General features: G+C 42.4%; 1 protein-coding gene across 2 annotated transcripts in view; it reads right to left on the bottom strand.

Annotated features, from left to right (window-relative positions):
* The window catches only part of EIF4E3 (eukaryotic translation initiation factor 4E family member 3), a 49,442-nt gene that overhangs the window by 19,681 nt on the left and 9,273 nt on the right, over positions 1–20,488 (bottom strand). Inside the window, exons 3-4 of one of the 2 annotated variants that reach the window (XM_011947136.1) lie at positions 11,102–11,174; positions 395–489 (exon numbers count right to left, since the gene is read on the bottom strand). In XM_011947136.1, the coding sequence (XP_011802526.1) occupies positions 395–420 (26 nt within the window). In that variant the 5' untranslated portion in view covers positions 421–489; positions 11,102–11,174. Of the gene's footprint in view, positions 1–394; positions 490–11,101; positions 11,190–20,488 lie in introns of those variants that run through there. The other variant, XM_011947137.1, reaches the window with a different exon arrangement.

Genomic DNA, 20,488 nt, shown 5'->3' with positions numbered 1-20,488 from the left:
AAAAAAAAAAAAAAAAAAGAAACCAACCGAACAACAACAATAACAAAAAACCCACAAAAACAAATTAGGTTTCTGTCATTTGCTACTACTCAAGATGAGATACATTTACATTTCATTAATGAGTAAATAATGCAGAAAGACTGAATGACATGACATAAGGATTTATTACTAATTGGGACTCCAGCTTGGGCAAACTAACTTACTGTCCATCTTCATTACTACATCAAGCTATTAAAGAAGGAGGACACTTAGCCCTAGACCCTGGGTCATGATTGGTATCACAGACTTTCTATATTGTCCATGTGAGACACACATCTCAGGTGATATGATATTTTATGAGGTTCACAAACAGTTCCCTCCCACCTTGACCTTAAATTACACGTTAGACACTTACCAAAGCGGTCGCCTCTCTCCTCTCATTAAATGATAACTGCATCTCAAAGGCAGGCTAGCCACAGGAGGGATATTATTGTATACACTCCAGAATATCTTTAAAAGAAAAACAAACACTTTGTTTAATATACCCAGTATCAATTTATTATGCTGCTAGATTATCAAATCAGTGCATTAAAGCAAAATTTTGATTCTCATTGTTTTATCCATTTAAAACAGGTTTTTCTCAGTATCCCTTCTAATTCTCTGCTAGAAAATGTAATATAACATTAAAGAATGCTGGGTTTGGTGGCTCACGCCTGTAATCCCAGCACTTTAGGAGGCCGAGGCAGGTGGATCACTTGAGCCCAGGAGTTTGAGACCAGCCTGGGCAACGTGGCGAGATCCCATCTCTACAAAAAATACAAAAAATTAGCTGGGCATGGTGGCACATGCCTATAGTCCCAGCTACCCAGGAGGTTGAGGTGGGAGGATAGCTTGAGCCTGGAAAGTCAAGGCTGCGGGTGAGCTAAGATGGCACCACTGCATTCCAACTTGGGCAACAGGAGTGAGACCCTGCCTCAGAAAAAACAAAAACAAAAACACAGGAGAAGAAGAAAAGATGTTCCTTGCTGATGCTGTGCCAAGTTCTATGTTTCAGGAAGCTATGGTTATTAAGCAAACATTCCTATGCAACATGTCTACACATAAAACTGGAAAGGGCTTTGCTCATGATTTTTCTGACAGCTAGGTAGTATCTACTAAAGCCTTTAGTACTGAATATATGTACTGAACATATTTGTAACTATCTTGTTATAACAGACGCTGTCTTCAACATGGGAAACCCTATCTCTACTAAAAATACAAAAAATTAGCCAGGCGTGGTGGCAGATGCCTGTAATCCCGGCTACTCGGCAGGCTGAGGCAGGAGAATCACTTGAACCCGGGAGGCGGAGGTTGCAGTGAGCCGAGATCACACTATTGTACTCCAGCCTGGGCAACAGGGCGAGACTCTGTTTAAAAAAAAAAAAAATAGACCCTGTCTTCTCTCTAAGTCTGTGATGCTATGGCTTGGGAGTTGAGGGATAAAGGAGATGGCAAAGAGAAACCACCTTGGACACTCTGTTTGCCCCTTATCTCTCCCCTGCTAAAGGAACAGGGAACAGCTCAGATGCTGACGCAACAAGCTGCGCAAGATACACAGTGTTATGGACTGCACGTCTGTGTCTTCCCCAAATTCATATGCTGAAACTCTAACTACCGATAGGATGGTGTTAGCAGATGGAGCCTCTGGGAGGTAATCAGGTCATGAGGGTATAGCCACCATGACAGGCTTGGTGTCCCTATGAGAAGATGAAGAGAGCCGGCCCTCCCTCTGCTGTGTGAAGACACAAGGAAAGGATGGCCATGCACAAACCAGGAAGAGGGCCCTCACCTCGGTGTGCCCATGCTCACATCCTAATTTCAGACTTCCAGACTCTAGAACTGTGAGAAACAAGGGTTTGTTGCATAAATTTAAAAAAACTGCCCAGTCTATGGTATTTGGTTACAGTAGCCTGAACTAAGACACAGGGCAACTGGTAAACAGAAATAGATTATACAAAAATAATAAAGTAATAGAAAAACAGGAAGTCTTGGCAAAGACTGGAGCTGTTCTCTGTGCCAGGCTTTGTTCTATGAACATTTACATGTTTATGCAATTTATCCTAATGACAGTCTTAGGAGGAGGTATGATTATTATCCTTTTTTTAAAGATAAGGACATCAGGCAGAGATGAACCTGCCCAAGAGTCACTGCTTGGTATGACCATTAGGATTAGGACAAGGATTGAGGCTATGAAGAAGAAAACGCTGCCCCATTTGTTTGGAGCAGGTCATAGAATTACTATACTATGAATGCTATGCACCGAATTACTGTGCAAATAAGAAATATTGTTCTGTGCAGTGAGGTAAGCATAGGGTGATCATCTGGGTCTCCCAGTAGGTCTGAGGAAAGCAGCACAAGTAAAAGAGCAATTAGAAAAATCAATCCTAGGGCTCATGAATTGAGTCACATGGGTGGAATGGAATTTTATCTATGTTGAATGATAATCCTGCTGGGTTGTTCAAGCCTGTTTTGCGTTAAAAAAATAACAACACTGAATTAACTGCAAAGGTGGCAATGATGAACTCTAAGATCAAACTGAAGACAAAAAACTACAGGATGATAGATGTATTAACTGAGAATCCACCTTGGCTCTCTCCTACTAAAATGGTGCTAGTGTAGGGAGGAGCTAAAAACTACTGTAATAACAGTAGCTCCTCAAACACACATCTTTCTTTACGGAGGTACCTATCCTATAAATGCTTTGCTATTTGTACAAATAAGATTATTCCAATATTTCAGTATGTCTGCGGTATGAGGGCTGGAATCTGAATCCAGATAATTTGATTCCCAAACCTCTGTTCCTAACTACTCAGCTATTTTCTTTTAAGATATTACTATATGTTTTTGACACATCTTTCTCCAATCTTAGCAGCCAGGAATGAGGTCATGAAGTCACAGAAAGAGGGACACATGTTGAAGATGTTTTCCCACCAGTAAGACGCCCATAATTCCCAAGAGGCTGGTGGTTGTCAACTCCAGCCTGAGAACCCAGTTATGACGTGGCAATGTCCTCTGTAGAATTTATGCACAAAATAACATTAAGATGAAAACTCCTGCCTAAGGTAAAACCAAGAGGACTTTGGTGCTGGCAAACTTCAAGTCTCCTCAAAGGCATCACAAACCAAAGTTCCTGCCATCATACCCCTGTCAAAAGTTGTCAAATCTTGACTTTTTAACCTAGTACTTGAAGCGCATTGAAAAAATACAACAAAACACCTCTTCCATTTCAAAGATCAGAAAAACACTAAAGATTGTGCTAAGGATTGGAGCTTTAGAAGCTTCTCTTGAAAACAAAAACAGACAACTGATTCTGCTTGGCTTGGCAAATTTGACAGGAAGAGATTACAGCCCAAGAAGATCAGTGATAGACTTAACATATTCATTAAAGCACATATTTGTACATCTGTGCTGAGCGTAAAATAGGAGCAAAATATCCGGTCACACCATTAAAAAAAAAAAGCCCTTTTTAAAAAACATGTGTCATTAAACTGGTCTGTTTCCCTGTTGCAAACCTCATCCAATGTGTAGAATATTTGTGAAGTATGTCTGCTGGTGAAATACCTACAGGAAGGCATCTACCATTATTCAGCTCCTGAAAATCTCTTCCACCCTTGCAGAAGTGAAAGGTCTGCTACAGTGGAAGCCTGGTAATTCGAGATTATACTCACTGTAACACATCTTGAAAATGGAAACACTTAAATTTGACTACACATAAAATCTTGCAAACAGATTTCAAAAGCCATTAGGCTTATAATTAATTTTGTTGGACTTGCAAATCGAAGATTGCAGTAAAAGTAAAACTAAGCACAATGTTTATTAATGACAGTTAAATGCTTTTTTTCCCTAAAAGTCTTGAGAATCACTCTAGGCCTAGGAGAGGTATAAAAGTTGAACATCTTTCATTCAGTCAACATCTGTGACCATCAGTTGTGAACAGGGCACAGTGAAGAGTCCTTGGGGAACTGAGCTGAATGCAGGAGGGTCAGCTTTTGACCACAGCAATCCACTCCTTGGGAGGTATGTTCTGGAACACCAATCTGGCACCTCTCCTTGAGAAACTGAGGCAGGGAAGACACCTGTCCAATGGAGTCTAATACCTGGATTTAAGACCTAGGTTCTCAGGATAACCTTCACAGGTCATGTAGCCCTTGAAACCCAAGTTGCCTCCTCTGTATAAGGATACAGCTATTTCATCGGAAAATGTAATCACGAAATGCAAAGTGAAAGCACTTGCTAGGCCTAAGAAACGAAGCAAAGTATGGTTAGACCCATTAATATGCTGACCATTTGCTAAATCCCCAATCTATTAGTACTGGATTGGAGCAACTATGTCCCACCTGACAAATAGAGAATCATCCATTACCAAGAAAACTGGCAAATTTCCTCCTCAATTTCCTACTGGAATGTTCTGAAGAAAAATAATGCACTTGGAAATTCTTCAAAAGAAAAGATGTTATGTGTTGACAGACAACAAAGTGATATGTCTGTTTTGTAAAACAAACCAGAAACAAAACCACCCAGCCAACACACCTCAAAAAAAAAAAAAAAAAAAATACAGGATTTATTCCAGGTTGTGGCATGTGTAGCAGGAGAGTATTTTCAAAAAAACAAAACAAATATTTTTGCTCATTAGGTATTACTAGTTGGCCTGGGGCTTCCCACCAACTGAATCAGTGGTATTTATGGGCAGGGCCAATAGGCATCTGAACGAAATAGGCAACTGAAGAGTTTAATGGATGTTTTTAACTCACAGCAGACACAAAGGCTGAAAGCAGAGTGCTTCTGATTTACAAGAGCTAGGTACCTGAGAGAGAAATGGGTTTTCCTTTGAATTCCAAAAAGCGCTTGATTTAAAGAGAGAGCCCAAGTGTGGAGTTGTGATCATAGAGTAAAGGAGATGTGACAGGATGTGAGGGTAATTTCCCACCACATAGAAAGTCAGTTAGTAAAAAACCAGCTCTGAGTTGGGGAGTTAAAAGCTTGGAGTGAGAGGAGAGTGACGTTAAAACCCTGAAAGGATGGGAGAGAGCCCTACGCAAAGTTTGGAGATGCCTAGAGTAGAGCAGTGTGGAACCTGCTTTCTGGTACAGCCCAAGAGGCTCCAAGACTCCCAGAAAAGGCCCTCATTCCTACAGTGCTGAGCAATATGGTGGTCAGGTCTGAAAACAGCTGTGAAGGCAGGAGGGGTTATTCTTGCCGGGAGGGCCTGCCACAACCTTATAGAGTTCCCCTCATTCTGGTGGGGTTGGGGGAAGGCAGCCAACATTTCCTAAATCTCCAATCTGGAGCTTGAAATTGCTAGAAAGCCGACAGACAGCAGGGCCTGGGGTCTGGACGTGTGTGTACATAGCAGGGGTCTTCATGACATGAGGTTACAGCAGGGTCAAAGGTGGTGGGTCAGGGATATTTCTGCATATGCCTGTTCATTTGGAGAAGGAGAAGAGGGTGGTCATTTTCCCCAAAAGAGACTTAAATTGGAAGAGACCCAGTTTCACAGTTGAAGTGACTAAATTACTTTTAATTAACAAGGTCAAATCTCACCCCACCCCAATACACAGACACAATGGCCTCCACTGAGAATGTGGAGGAACACGAGCAATTTAACTTCAGTTATATTTCTTCATAACTGGATTGTAGCTATAGATGTTGATCCTATCACACATATAATGAATAAACTAAATGATGGATAAAGAATCTTGTTATACTTGATTCAAAGTCTGCGCTAGACAGAACTATGAAGTGGACCTGGCTGCAGGTCTTTCTCTTTCTCTCTTTTCAGTGTTGGCTTTCTTCCTCTCTCCCCTCAGGCCCCTCCCTTCTCCCAAGGGGTTCACTCCAGGTCATTCTATTGCAAGACACCACCCACCATGGGCTGTCCTGCTGTGTCCAGGGCAGCAAGTACTGGGAATCAATCTTTCCATCATCCTCCATGATCAATACTGACCTAGAAAACCTCTTCTTCTGAACGAAGAGCCCTCATTTCCCAAGGGTTTGGAAAGCAAGCTGCTGCCCTAACTTAATGATCCATAACTGCACAACTCCACAGTCAGGAGGCTTGAAATGAAATGAAGTGCTGATATGAAATGAAGTCTTGATATTATCGACAGTACACAGGATAAGTTTGGCATATGCAGGGGAAACATTTTCTTAATTTCAATAGGTTATATATACCCTTTATGAAGACTTTCTGTTTATGATAAATGATGCTGAATTTCCACTTATAGAGGAAATATGGTTTCTGTTTTATGCAAATTTAAATAAGAAGTCAATTTATAAGAAATACCAGGTAGAATATACTACAAGTGAGATTAAGTGTGGCAAAATCTTGAAGGTGATAACATCAAATAACTGAGGTTCGAGACAGAGTGCTATACAGGAATGAGTTTTCAGGGGTGGAATTTTTAGTCTTGTAGCAGGTAAGGCTGAAATAAACTGGACAAGGGAGACTTCTCTTGCAAATCACATCTGGCAGGTAGCTCTTCATTCTCCAACAGATAAAACAGGGCTTGTTCAAAGCCGTGTTCTATTATTTTTTCCCTCTAGAGATGTGGGTCTTGTCGTGTTGCCCAGGCTGAACTCGAACTCCTGGGCTCACGCAATCCTCCCACCTCAGCTTCCTGAGTAGCTGGGATCACAGGCATGAGCCAATGCACCTGGCTAAAAGCCATTTTCTATTCTGCACTGCAACCCCTGAGGATGCAAAACTACATGAGAACTGTGGAAAATTTGGACAGGTTCACAAAAGAGTAAGAGAATCAACAAGCATCTGGAAAACATGCCTAGACGTAAAATGGAATTTTCCAAGAAAGGCAGGAAAGTAGAAATGAATTTAACTCCAGGCAGACAGAATTATTGTTGGGTGTGATCAAAGTGTCCTCAGCAGGGGTTCCCAGATCCTTTGGAGGCTGAGCCTCCTCCACCCTTCAACCAGGGGCAGTAAAAGAAAGAGAACTGAACTGGAAGTGGAGGGAGTTCCAGTCCTAGAGACAAGGCATGATTGGCTCTTTCCAATGAATGTTTGGGCCATTTACCTCCAGCCTCAGTCTCCTCAGCTAATAGATGGGGTAACAATTCCTCTCCCAAACCCATCTACTTTGATTTGCTAAAGGGCCTCAAAGTATAAAAAGACACATAGGTTTTTAATAAGGCAATCATTAATATCACATGATTTTTACCTTTCATCTAAACACATGTGGGAGGAAAATATAGACATAATTGGAGAAGCCGTTTTCTTAGTGCTAATGGAGTGAGAATAATCTCAGCACTTTGAGAGGTCAAGGAGGGAACACAGTTTGAGGTCAGAAATTCGACACTAGCCTGAGCAACACAGCAAGACCCCATCTCTACAGAAAAATAAAATAATTTAGCTGGGTGTGGTAGCACATGGCTGTAGTCCTAGATACTCAGGAGAAGGCTGGGATGGGAGGATCTCTTGAGACCAGGAGTTTGAGGCTGCAGTGAGCTATGATTGCACCACTGCACTCCTGCCTGGGTGACAGAGTGAGACCCTGTTTCTGAAGAAAAAATAATTAATATACAATCCTAGAATAAAATAAAAAAACAGTGGGACAAAAGCATATCCTCAAATGACTTGCAAGATTGTATCCTGGCCAGCTCTTAAATACTAAAGACAATTGATTAGATGTTAAGGACACTTGCAGGCTGAAATCTCAAAAGCTACTGATAAGTTAAATATCTTCACATACACCTCTGTTACTGGGGGTGCAATCCAGAGTACAATCACTTGAAATAAATAAGCTAGAAGCAGTGGTATATAGTTTTCTGATATGAAATATGACTGAAGAAAGCATAAAAAGATATCTCAGTAGCAGTAGACAAATTATGGCAGATGATTGGGTACTTAACTATGGCTTTTTACCTCATTGTGTCATTCAAGTCTCATGACAGCATGATAAAATTACCATCACCATTATTCCCATCTTACAGATGAGTAAAGTGAGATTCAGGTTATATAACTTGTCCAAGCTAGTAAGTGTCACATATGAGACATCAACCAAGGCACTGTGACTACTGCAGCCCATACCCTAGCCAGATAACTGATGGAGCTGAGGGATAGAATCCAGTAACACTTAAGTAAAAGCTGGCCACATCTGAGGGCTAAGTGCCAAGCATTACTAAGAACTATATACTCATCTCATCTAACTTTCACTCAACCTTAGGGAGTAGGCACTATTATTACCTCAGTTTTACAGATAAGAAACTGAGGGAGCACAGACAGCTGAGACAAAAAGGAATTTCCCGATCCTTAGGGCAGTGTTTATCAGACATTTTTTCACTGTCACCCCTTAGGCCCTAAAAAAGCCCTTTTTCCTAATCACCTATGACGAAATTTTAATACCAGAGAGACACCATATATGTTTATGGACTGCATGGACAGCTATGCTTCGCACATAAAAAGAGTGAGAGTTGTTCACTGATGTACTTCCCCTGCAAGAATCAACTTTGGCCCCCACTGAGAATGTGCAGCCTACGGAACCCTCACAGGAAAGTGGTTCATTTATTAACTTCTAATTCATTCTTTTTTTTTTTTTTTTTGAGAGTGTGTATGTGTGAGAGACAGAGTCTCACTCTGTCACCCAGGCCAGAGGGCAGTACAATCTCAGCTCACTGCAACCTCCACCTCCCGGGTTAAAGTGATTCTCCTGTCTCAGCCTCCCCAGTAGCTGGGACTACGGGCGTGTGTCACCACTCCAGGCTAATTTTTGTATTTTTAGTGGAGACAGGGTTTTACCATGTTGCTCAGGCTGGTCTTGAACTCCTGAACTCAAGTGATCCGCCCGCCTCGGCCTCCCAAAGTGTGGGGATTACAGGAGTGAGCCACCATGCTCAGCCTCATTCATTCATTCAATCCTTCAATATTCATTGAGTGCAAAGGACCAGACACAATAATATAGTACTGCATGATTCCATTAATATAAAGTTCAGTAACAGAATGAATGTAATGTGGCAGAAATGAGAACAGTGGTTGCTTTGGGGGACGGAGGCTGGAAGGGGCACAAAGAGACTTTCTGGTGTATGGGAAAGATTTTTTTTTATCTTGACCTGCATGATAGTTGTACATGCGTACCCTTGTCAAAAGTTATACTTCAGAAATCTACATTTACTGTATACAAATTATATTCCAATAAAGTAGTTTTAAAGAAAGTATTTCCTAGTATGTGCCTCCCCAGGTGCTTTAAATTGCTCCCTGAAGACCCTAAAATGCTGTGGATTCAGGGGCTCTACCAAATACCCTGGGTTATTTCGCGGGGTCAGGAAAACCAAGCCAATCCCCTCATCTGACTAGTGTCAGCCGTGGAATCCCTTGCATAGCCCTGATGATCTAATGTCATGTGGATTGGGAAAAGTCTAATGAGACTCTGAGAGCCTTTACATGAGGACAGGCCTTCAAATCAAGCGCTCTGAGGATTGTAAAATGGCTGCTGGGAAAAGGTAACAGAAGTCCCTAAATCCACAGAAGAGGAGACGTGCAGGGAGGCCTCCCAGATTCTGAACACGTTGATGTCTCTGGACAGTGGTCCTCGCGCTGCCTTGCAGTGCCGTCTGTACTTGGCACTGCAAAGCAGCACTGCTGCTCTGCTTCCCACACGTTTATGTCACTTCCCCAACTACACCAGAAATGGCCCACAGTCAGGACAGTGTCTTCACACCCAGCTCACTGCCGCTGGTAGTACCTTACAATCAGATTTCTGGGACTTCGTAATTATGCATGCCAAATTTTTTGAACCAGATACTGGGACCACAGACTGAAAAAAAAAAATGGATCTCTGTGCTACTTCTGCATGTAAGAGGCTGCCTAAGAGACACAATTTAGATGCTGATCTATTGCAATTTCTAAGACATTAAAAGATTTAGGGATACAACAGGAAAGCTATTTAAAATCTGTCCCTTCTAGAAAATTCATGGACATACGGTCAATGCAACTCTGAAGCAGCCTCAAAAGCCTCATTCTACCTGCAGCAGCCCATTAAACTAGAAGACAGGAGAAACTGGATAGAACCTGCTATTGAAGAAAATAGAAATGGGATCAATTAATCAATTAGGTTTTTTTTTTTTGAGACAAGGTCTTGCTCTGTTGCCCAGGCTGGAGTGCAGTGGTGTGAATACAGCTCACTGCAGTGTTGAAATCCTGGGCTCAAGTGATCACTGTGCCTCAGCCTCCCAAGCAGCTGGAACCACAGGTGTGTGCCACCATGCCCAGTTAATTCTGAAGGAAATTGTTTGTAGAGATGGGGGTCTATGTTGCCCAGGCTGCTCTGGAACTCCTAGGCTCAAGCAATCCTCCCACCTCAGCCTCCCAAACTCCTGGGATTTCAGGCATGAGCCACTGTGCCTGGCCAGTTGTGTTTTTTCAGTTGTGTTTTTCCAACTCCACCATCAGAGCCAGATAGAGAAAGAACTAATAGAACTAAGAGCTTGCATTCATTGAGAATCTGCTATGTATTAGGTATTCCACTAAGCATGGCATAAACATCTTATTCAATCTTCACAGTAACCCATGGAGGTAGGTGTTACCATTAGACCAGTTTTACAGAGATGAAAGGGGTTGATTCATGCCTAATTTAGGATGATGGAACTGCGAAGTGAAGTAGGAAACCAAGCAGAGACTCCCCATCTTCATGCTCCACACTATCCTACTCTCCCTACGTGACCTCTAAACATTTAATAACCCTGCAGGGAAGGCGCCAGTGCTTCTCACTGATGGGGAACAGAGGCACAGAGAGGCAGTGGCAGAGCTGGAGTTTGAACAGGAACACAGATAAAGATCTCAAAAACCTTTGCTCTTAACCACACTGCAGTCTGCCTTTTGTGTGGGTCTATGAAAGGTTTAGGTAGTAAAGGTTCAGCAGGTGGCCAAGAGAAGAGCAGGCCACCTGACTGTGTGCTCAGCTGGCCCTGGGGTGGACTTGGTCAAGGGCAGTTGTGCCAACCTGGACCCGAGAGCCAACTCCAGAGCAGAACCCTGGACAGGGGCTGCCAGCACAGTAACAGATTTCAAAGTGGGTGATTAGGTGTCTGATGTGTGCCGTGTTAATCCAGTTCATCCCTCTCTTGCTCTTACCTGTACTGTCTGTACTGTGTAGATTTTCTTCAGATTTGATGCGCACTCAGCTGCTGTGGCACCAGGGAGGGATCTAGGCAAGCAGGAGCAGGACAAAGACAAAACAAGCAGTCAGTGCTCACAAAACAGCCCACAGTAGAATCTTTCAGGTCTTCCTAAAAATCAGGTCTCAAACTACAGGACTGGACATTTTGGGGATGCTAGTTAGAATTTAAAATGGGAAATCCCTACTTTGTGAAGTCATGTGTTTGCTTCTCCTAAAAATCAGATTTATTCTTGGAAATTTAATAGAAAAAAAGGATAAGTATGTATTAATAAGAAAGGGAATGGACACCTTAAAATCACATTTTAAAACATACCAAAATAACCTACTGATAACCAAGCATTTTCCCCAGGACTTTAGATGAGAAACTGCATATTGTACAGATGACAATGAAAATGCAGTGTCCTGGCCTGGTGATATGTTTGAAAACTTGTTAGTAACTGGGTGGTATTCAAGCACCGTTGAGAAACAGAGTGACCATTTGCCTACTTTAAGAAAAGTCAACTCTGGTTTCATATGAATTTGCATGTTACCAAAACACTTGCCTTTAGAAAATACTTTCAGTTCTTTTCTCTGGCTGATTGAATTAGCTCAGGAGAACTTTATGGTCAGATTGCATTAATCTTTAGTTTGCTATATGTTCCACTAGATGGCAACATACTACAGGTTTAGTCACCAGAAACGCTGCAATTTAACTGGTTTTACCAAGCACCATTGCCTGGGATGGTAAAATGACCGGTCCCATCAAACCTTAGGAGTTCAAGACTCTCAATTCCTGCCACCTTTTCTTTCTCTCTATACTGAATTAGCAGTTCACGCTCAAAAATGTTGGGGTGCAATTATATCAGCCTAAGACTACGTTTCATCACACAAATAATGCATGAAAGCCCACATCTGGTTGTTGGTGAGAAATAAGAAGCTTGCTGAGAGGATAAAGTACCTCAATCACAGCTGACCCACTGGGATGTGGAATCTATAAAAGCAATGCTCTTTACCACACACTGACCCCAGAGACACTGCCCCCAAGGACCCTCAGTATGTTGTACTTCCTGGACAGTTGCTAAACCGCTGCACACTAGGGACAAAACCCACATGAGCTCAGAGGTGGAGGCAAAGCCAAAGGCCCATGCCCCGGTTGGGATAAGCACAGCAAGGACTACAGTCCTTGAACTATGAACCAGTGAATGCCCCCTAAGAGTCGAACCTGAATATCAAAAATGCATTTATGGCCAGCCACAGTGGCTCATGAATATAATCCAAGTACTCTGGGAGGCTGAGGCAGGTAAATCACTTGAGGACAGGAGTTGAGACCAGCAAGACCAACATGGTGAAAGCCCACCTCTACTAACAATATTAATACAAAAATTAGCCGGGAGTGGTGGCGCTCACCTGCAGTCCCAGCTACTTGGGAGGCTGAGACACGAGAATCGCTTGAACCCAGGAGGTGGAGGTCGCAGTGTGCCGAGGTTGGGCCACTGCACTCCAGCCTGGGTGACAGAGTGAGGCTCTGTCTGAAAAAAACAAAAAATGCAATTCTGAATACCGCTTCCTTATCAGAAGGTCACTAAGGAAGCACAATCATGGACTAGTTTAGGGGAAAACAAGGGACTTCCACTGGGCAGGTGTGGTCCCATAAAGAAATCTACCGTAAAGCACTGAATTTACAACTCAATTTGCTGGACATTGTTTTAGAAAAGCAAATCCACATTAAACACCAAGACTGCATTTTGTTGTTGTCAGACTTTAAGCCTAAAATAACTATGTCAAAGAGTGTGGCAAAGAATGAAGTACTCAATCAATACCTTGCTAATGACAGTTCATGCCTGGGCCCCTGATGAAATATATCAGTCCACATGGATTGACTGGGCTGTAGTTACTGAAGTATCAACTTGGATAGATATTAAGTTGGCTATTTAACATAGATTTTATGTCTTTTTCAGCTTTATCTTTTAAATGAGGGGAAAAATTTTTTTTAACTCAACTTTTTCTGAATAGACGTTAGCATGAAAAATCTATCATTTTAACATTAAAATACGACTTTTCTTCCTTTAACTGACTGCTCTACTACATATGCCCAGTAAATACATTCCTGGATCCCCCAAAGCACACAGGAGAGTATACATAGGGCTTCTTCCCTCTGTGTGTGTTGGGGGGTGGGATTCTAGGGCCCAAAGGGAGGATATACTTTGCATTTGTTATTCAAAAAACTGTATATTTTTAAAAAATGTTTAAACTAATTTTTAAAGTTCACTTCAATTTGAAACGGTTTAGAATGAGTATAATTTGAATGTTGCTTCATATAGTATTATGTCAATTTTAACCAAATACAATGTGAGGATAATACCATTTAACCTAGACAAAAAAAAAAAATCACTGATGAAAATTTACTATATATGGTTTTTTTTAAATGCCTCTGTCTCCACAGTCTGGTCTTTTACTCGTATTCCAGTGCAGGAGATAATTGTACCAAGTTACACAGCTCCCCTCAGTCTCATTATCCAGGTTTTTTTTGAAGAAATCATGTTTCCAGAGGCCCTAAAATGACTCTAGAATAAAATAACAACTAAGAAGTGCTTATTAGTGTAACACAACTGTGTCAATGACTAACATGTAAGTGCCGAATTTTTGCTAGTGTGCTGAGCCTCTGACCTCCGTTGAAGCACTGAATCCCTGCAATCCTATTTATGAAGCTGTCGATATTATTTATCACCATTACAGGTGAGCAGGCTGGTGCTTAGAGAGGTTTGGGAACTTGTCCATGACCACTAATATGTGACTTGAATACAGGTGACCCCTCTGTGATTTTCTGCTCTTCACCTCTCACTGCTGAGCTGCCCATTCAAGCCATATATACACTTGCCCTTTTTAATGGAGTTGTAGAGTTGACTCTTTTGGTATGTTTTCATCAAGGCCACCATTTTTGCTGAATCCCAATTTTTTTTGTTTGTTTGTTTATGGGACAAGGTCTCACTCTGTTGCCCAGGCTGGAGTGCAGTAGCACAATCATAGTTCACTGTATTCTCGACCTCCTGGGCTCAAGCGATCCTTCTGCCTCAGCCTCTCAAGTAGCTGGGACTACAGGTGCATGTCACCTGTAGTCGGCTAATTTTTGTATTTTTTTTTTGTAGAGGGAAGGTCTCACTATGTTGCCCAGGCTGGTCTCAAACTCTTGGCCTTAAGTGATCCCACTGCTTTAGCCTCCCAAAGTACTGGGATTATAGGAGTGAGCCATCACCTCTAGGCCTGAACACCATTTTTAAAAAAGATTGTATCCAGGTAATATTCTGAGAAGAAACAATATTAAAATAGTCTTTCCGATGGAGCAGGGTAGGGAAGATCTTCACAAAAACCAAAAGGATTATACTCAACAAAAGCTCTATTTTAACAGACTAACATTTGATGATACTGATGTATTGGGATTTGAAAGGAGATTAAGGGCTGGGCGCAGCGGTTCATGCCTATAATCCCCGCACTCTGGGAGGTCGAGGTAGTTGGATCACTTGAGGTCAGGAGTTTGAGATCAGCTTGGCCAACATGATGAAACGCCATCTCTACCAAAAATACAAAAAAATAGCTGGACATGGTGGTGCACGCCTGTAATCCCAGCTACTCAGGAGTCTGAGGCAGGAGAATCGTTTGAACCTGGGAGGTGGAGGTTACAGTGAGCCAAGATTGTGCCACTGAACTCGAGCCTGGGCAACAAGAGCAAAACTCCATCTAAAAAAAAAAAAAAAAAAAGAAAGGAGATATATTAGGCTCCAAAGAAACTCAGTTTCCTAATTTCTTCATGGAGAAGGGTGATTCTGTGATCTTAAAGATTCTTTCCAGCTGCTGGGCACCTTTCTGAATATTCAGGCTTCAAAGTAATAAAACAGTGTTGTCGGAAGTACTAATGGTAGTAAGTACTTGGCTGGCCAGCGGAAGGCAAGGCGTCCTTTTGTGAGTCAAATGTCATTCCAACAGTCACTGAAAAACACCAATGTGCCTAAACCTCATGCCTGAACTTCATACTTGTTTAACAAGCAAAATTGGGCCATATCCACAGAATCAATTTCAAAAGAGCAAATAACCCGAGATTTTTAAACGATCTGCCCTGTGAACAGGTCAGTCTGTGCTGGACTTGCTGATTCAAAATTGAACTGCAGCTGTATTATCTACGGTTACTGTTTCTTTTTTTCTTTTTTTTTTCTTTTGAGATGGAGTCTCGCTCTGTCACCCAGGCTGGAGTGCAGTGGCGCGATCTCGGCTCACTGCAAGCTCCGCCTCCCGGGTTCACGCCATTCTCCTGCCTCAGCCTCCCAAGTAGCTGGGACTACAGGCACCCGCCACTACGCCTGGCTAATTATTTTTGTATTTTTAGTAGAGATGGGGTTTCACCGTATTGGCCAGGATGGGCTCGGTCTCCTGACCTCGTGATTTGCCCGTCTCAGCCTCCCAAACTGCTGGGATTACAGGCGTGAGCCGCGGCGCCAGGCCTACGGTTACTGTTTCTTAAAGTAGCAGTGCAAGCTGTTCATGGCAACGCTGCAGCCTGGGCAGCCGGCAGCCACACCTCTCTTCCCTGTCACCTGAGTAGACACTTGTAGCAACTGAAGGTAAATGTTTGTAATGGATGTCAAGGAAGGAAACATTTTTACTGGTATCACATATATAATATATTCTTATAGATTTAAAAATCTTTTTCTTTCATTCATGTTACAAACCTTCCCTTCCCAATAGAATCCTAGTCCAAATCCTGTCTCCACAGACCAGGGGTGCTCATCTGAGGGTGATGTTGCACCCCAGAAGAGATTTGACAGTATCTGAAGACATTTTTGGTTGTCACAACTGAGGATGTGCTACTGGCATGTGGTGGGTAGAAGCCAAGGCTGCTGCTGAACATCCTACAGTGCACGGGACAGCCCTCACAAGAGAGAATCGCCCTGGCCAGAAAGCCCATGGTGCCCATGTAAAGAAACTCTCCTGGCAATGTGTAACAAATAGTCTCAGTGACTTTAACATTTATTTAATCAACAAAAATGTTTTGCACACCTTTTATGGCCGCTGGGGATACAATGGTGAACATTCTAGAAAAAGGCCTTTTCCCATAGTTTATGTTTTGGAACCAACATCCCCCCTCTCGGAATTCCGCAGGCTCCCAAAGGCAAAGAAACAATGTTCATATTTTTTTATTCTCCTGGGAGGGAGGAGGTGGGAAAGAAAGCTGAGAGAGGAATATACATGCTGATAATGACCATTCCTAGTAGAAGATACAGGCAGAGCTGTGGAAAATCACAGAACCCAGGAATCAGGACCCTGGTTTGGAATTTTCTGAATCATACGCCGCCCTCCCACGGTATACAGCTAGAGCTGAGAACACAGCAATGGAACAATAAATGCCCCTTGATGGATCAGGTTAAAGAATTGGAATAGTTCCACCAGGGGTTTCCTGTTTATTTAATAATATTAACGTAATAATGGCTCCCTTTTATTAAGCATGTATTATATGAATGGGTTTTGCAGATATTATCTCTAATTCTTATAGCAATCCTGTCAGGTTGGTTTCGTTATCCCCACTTCACAGATTAGGAAACTGAGGCTCAGTGAACTTGTTTTTCAGTAGCAGGACTAGGTTCTTCTCCTGGTCTACCTGGCTCTGAGGCCCATGACCTTCCCCTTAAACTAGGCTGACTCCCAATAATAACTGAGCAGTCATTGTCAGCATAGGTGTCCCATAGCACATCTTATGTCATATCCCTCCTTGGGCCCACCAACTGTTCCTGCCTGTCATTCTCGCCTGCCCACCATACATCTAGCCACACTGCTAGCAAAGCACAGAAGCAGAGGTGCAGGAGAGGGCTAGATGCTACTAGAATCCCTGGCAATAAAAATATCCCCTAATGTAACATAAATAACACGATTCAGGAAGAAGTGAAGTGCTTGAAAGCATTGTATCCTTTTTCTTATTCCAGAAATGCTGGGCCCCCAATAACTGAAAGACCACATATCATGCTGTACATGCATACATGATCTCGTTTTATCCTCATTAAAACACCTTAGGTAAATAGTAGTTGCAACGCCACTTTAAAGCTAAGCAAACTAAGTCTGAAGGTGGTAAGGTAACTTGCCCAAATATACACCACTGGTTAGTGGCAGATCTGGGACTTGCACCAAAGGTTACCTGACAACCATGCCCTTAGTCATTAAAAGTCATTAAACTAAAAAGCTCCTACATGATCAATATTCAGCCTGGCACCCTCATAAACACACTGCACCAAGCATGGCCCCCGCTGTCTGCAGCTTACAATCCTCCATTCAGACTTCCCAAATATGCCTTCCCTATTAAACCCCACTTTTAAAGATACAATTGCTGTAGCCTAAGCTCATTAAGAAAGTTCATGGGGACAGACGCCTCTGTCAATACCTAAGGAAATTATCTTAATCATTACCTGGCTATCTTTTATCAGGCCACAGCACCACTTGCAATCCATATGTATACCTAGAGATGCTTCTTAAAAAGCAAAGAAGCTAAAAAGGTTTCTTCGAACCCTGCCTGCATCTTTGCCACTCAAAGTGTAACCAGGCAATGGGGTAGCATCACCTGGGAGCTTGTTAGAGTGGCAGTCTCCAGGTCCCCATGAGACCTGCTAAATCCTAGGTGATTTGTATGTACATTAGAGTTTGAGACACGCTGGCCTATGTCATCTAAATCAAGTTGCCATAAGAAATGCTAACTTGGAAAGTAAAATCTAATGAACTACAGCATCACAAGACAAATGTAAAATCACCATTGTCACAAACGCATTTGTCATCACCCAAAGACATCAAGAAGAAGTTATCCTTAAATGTGAAGGACAGTTCTGTAAAAGCACTTAAATACGGGTTTTCAGGCAAGGGCTCTCTTCTTTTCTCAGCAAATTATGAAGCAGGGAGTCCTTGGCTTAATCATCTCCCATGAAACTGGCTCTTGGTTTCCTTATTTGTAAAATTAAGAGGTATAGCCAGATAACCTCTTAAGTCCTGTCCAGCTCCGATATTTTAGGATATGAGAGAATTGTATCCCATCTGTGTTCATGTTCACAGGAAAGCAGTGTGCAGTGGGGTTAGGGACACCAGGGCTTGGAGTCATACAGCCCTAATTCAAATCCTGTTTCTGTTCTATATTGCTGTGTGACCTCAGGCAAGTTACTTCTCTGGGCCTCATTTTTCTCATCTGTAAAATGTTGCTGATATACCCTACTTCAATAATGTGAAAATTTTGTGGATAATTATGTACAGTATCCAGTCCAGTGCTTAACACAAATGAGTAAATTGTAGTTCATATTAACAAGTTACAGTGGGAAAAGATGTCTGAAACAGTATGTGGTACAGTATATTCAATTATTGGATACACATGCCCAATACACAGGCACACAACAAATGTTTGCTGAAAAAACCAGTGCTGACCATATTTCATCTTACGTGAGAGATCATTTCGTTTCAGCCAAGAGAACCCACCTTAAAGGGGAAGACTTTAAAGGCAGAGGTATAACTTCTAAATGCTAGTCTTCCTGTTGGATTTACAACATCCGGCTCAGCTGTCAGAGGGAAAATTTGCACAGCCCAGTTACATGATTAAATATGCCCCTCGTATGCCATTCACTCCATTAAAGATGATTTCATTTTAATAACTTTTAGATAGATCTGTGGCTTGTGGCTACACCAGCTTCCTGTCTGATCAAGAGTTGCATACAAAAATGGCCCAAGCCCTATTACTGACAGTTAATAATGCATTTACTGAAAATATCTACATCATTTAAAGGTTTTATTTCTGCATATTTATTTGATTTTGATTTCTCCCTGCTTTCCTATGGTCATTCCTAGTCTATCTTACAGCTCTTTTTGACAGTAGCAACTGGGGCTCCTTTCTTGAGATACATTAATCTTTTAGTACATGGAGGATGGTTGGAGAAGTACAACAGTGTTAGAGTTTACAACAAAATTCAGAAAGACCAAGCTGTGAACCATTCCCATGACAGATCACTAAATTGTTGTCATGTGCCCTGGGTTTGGAAGTAAGTAAATGGTCTCTGTAATATTAAAAGCAGAAATGTTTTTGACCAGTTAGTGCCAGGTAAGGACCAGAAATTTTTCTGAGTGATGATGTGAAAGGCCCTCATACCTTTCTGCAAGAAGCAACCACTGACCTGAGGTGGAAAGGCTGGAAGTACTCTTAACGTCAGGGCCTCGCCCTGCCAGATTTCTCAGAGGACCTTTATCCCTCACAAAAAATAAAATCTTGGGCCATTTAGAGCCTACAGGTTCAGGAGGGCAAGAGTGGGAAAAAGACAAGAAGAGTTCAGATGCCAGCCACTCTCTACTTGTCAGCCATGGCCCTTCCATCCAGTCTCCTCCCCAACCTAGTCCCAGGAGGCAACTCAATGAATAAGGATGACTTTGGGGTCCCTTTTATCAGGCTAGGCCCTACCTTCCCATATCAGATGTTATTATGGACCACACCATTGAAATGTATTTTGAAGTATTGCACCCTTTGGTCCCTCTAGAACTCAACACCTCTCAGAATTCTTCATTGATACTACTGAAACATTCAGCATGTGAGATATCCCTCCTGTGAGGACAAAGCCCAAGGTGTAGTCACGTTTGCAATCTTATAACCTGGAACGGTGACTGGTAAATAATATACTCAATTGATATAATCAATACATAGAGCGGTAACTCTCAAGTCTGGATGTCTGGATATCTATAGCATTTGTTACACATCTACCTTTCACCACAGAGGTCTGAATAAGTAGGTCTGGGGGAGGGTGGGAAGCCTGTATTGTAACAAGCACAGCCAGGTGATTCTGATGGATGGATAAGGGAATATACTTTGAGAAACACAGCCTTGGTGGAGCTAAACTATGACTGGGTGGAGTTGGTGCCAGTTGTACATGATGGCTCACCTTTCTAATGAGAAAAAAAAAAAAAGTCTGCAAATACTCACTCAGCACTTACTGTGTACCAGGTACCGTAATGTGCACTCCTCAGAGTCACAGACATGAGGCAGTTAGATCCATCCAAGGAAAGGGCCAGTAGTCTGATGTGACCAGGAAGAGCGAACAGACTGAGTGGTACTGCAGAGTTGAAGAGTGGTAGGTGATAAGGTTAAAGAAGAGGTGGGTTTGGGCAGGGCACCTCTAATCCCAGCACTTTGGGAGGCTGAGGTGGGATAATTATGTGAGCCCAAGAGTTTGAGACCAGCCTGGGCAACAGAGTGAGATCCTGTCTCTACAAAAAATACAAAAATTAGCTGGGTGTAGTGGCACATGCCTGTTGTCGCAGCTACTTGGGAGGCTGAGGTGGAGGGATTGCTTGAGCCCGGGAGA

Source organism: Colobus angolensis, unplaced genomic scaffold, assembly GCF_000951035.1.
Source record: "Colobus angolensis palliatus isolate OR3802 unplaced genomic scaffold, Cang.pa_1.0 Scaffold26, whole genome shotgun sequence".
Lineage (NCBI taxonomy): Eukaryota > Metazoa > Chordata > Mammalia > Primates > Cercopithecidae > Colobus > Colobus angolensis.
Note: the sequence above shows the minus strand (reverse complement) of the source record. Positions and strands in the feature narration are given on the sequence as shown.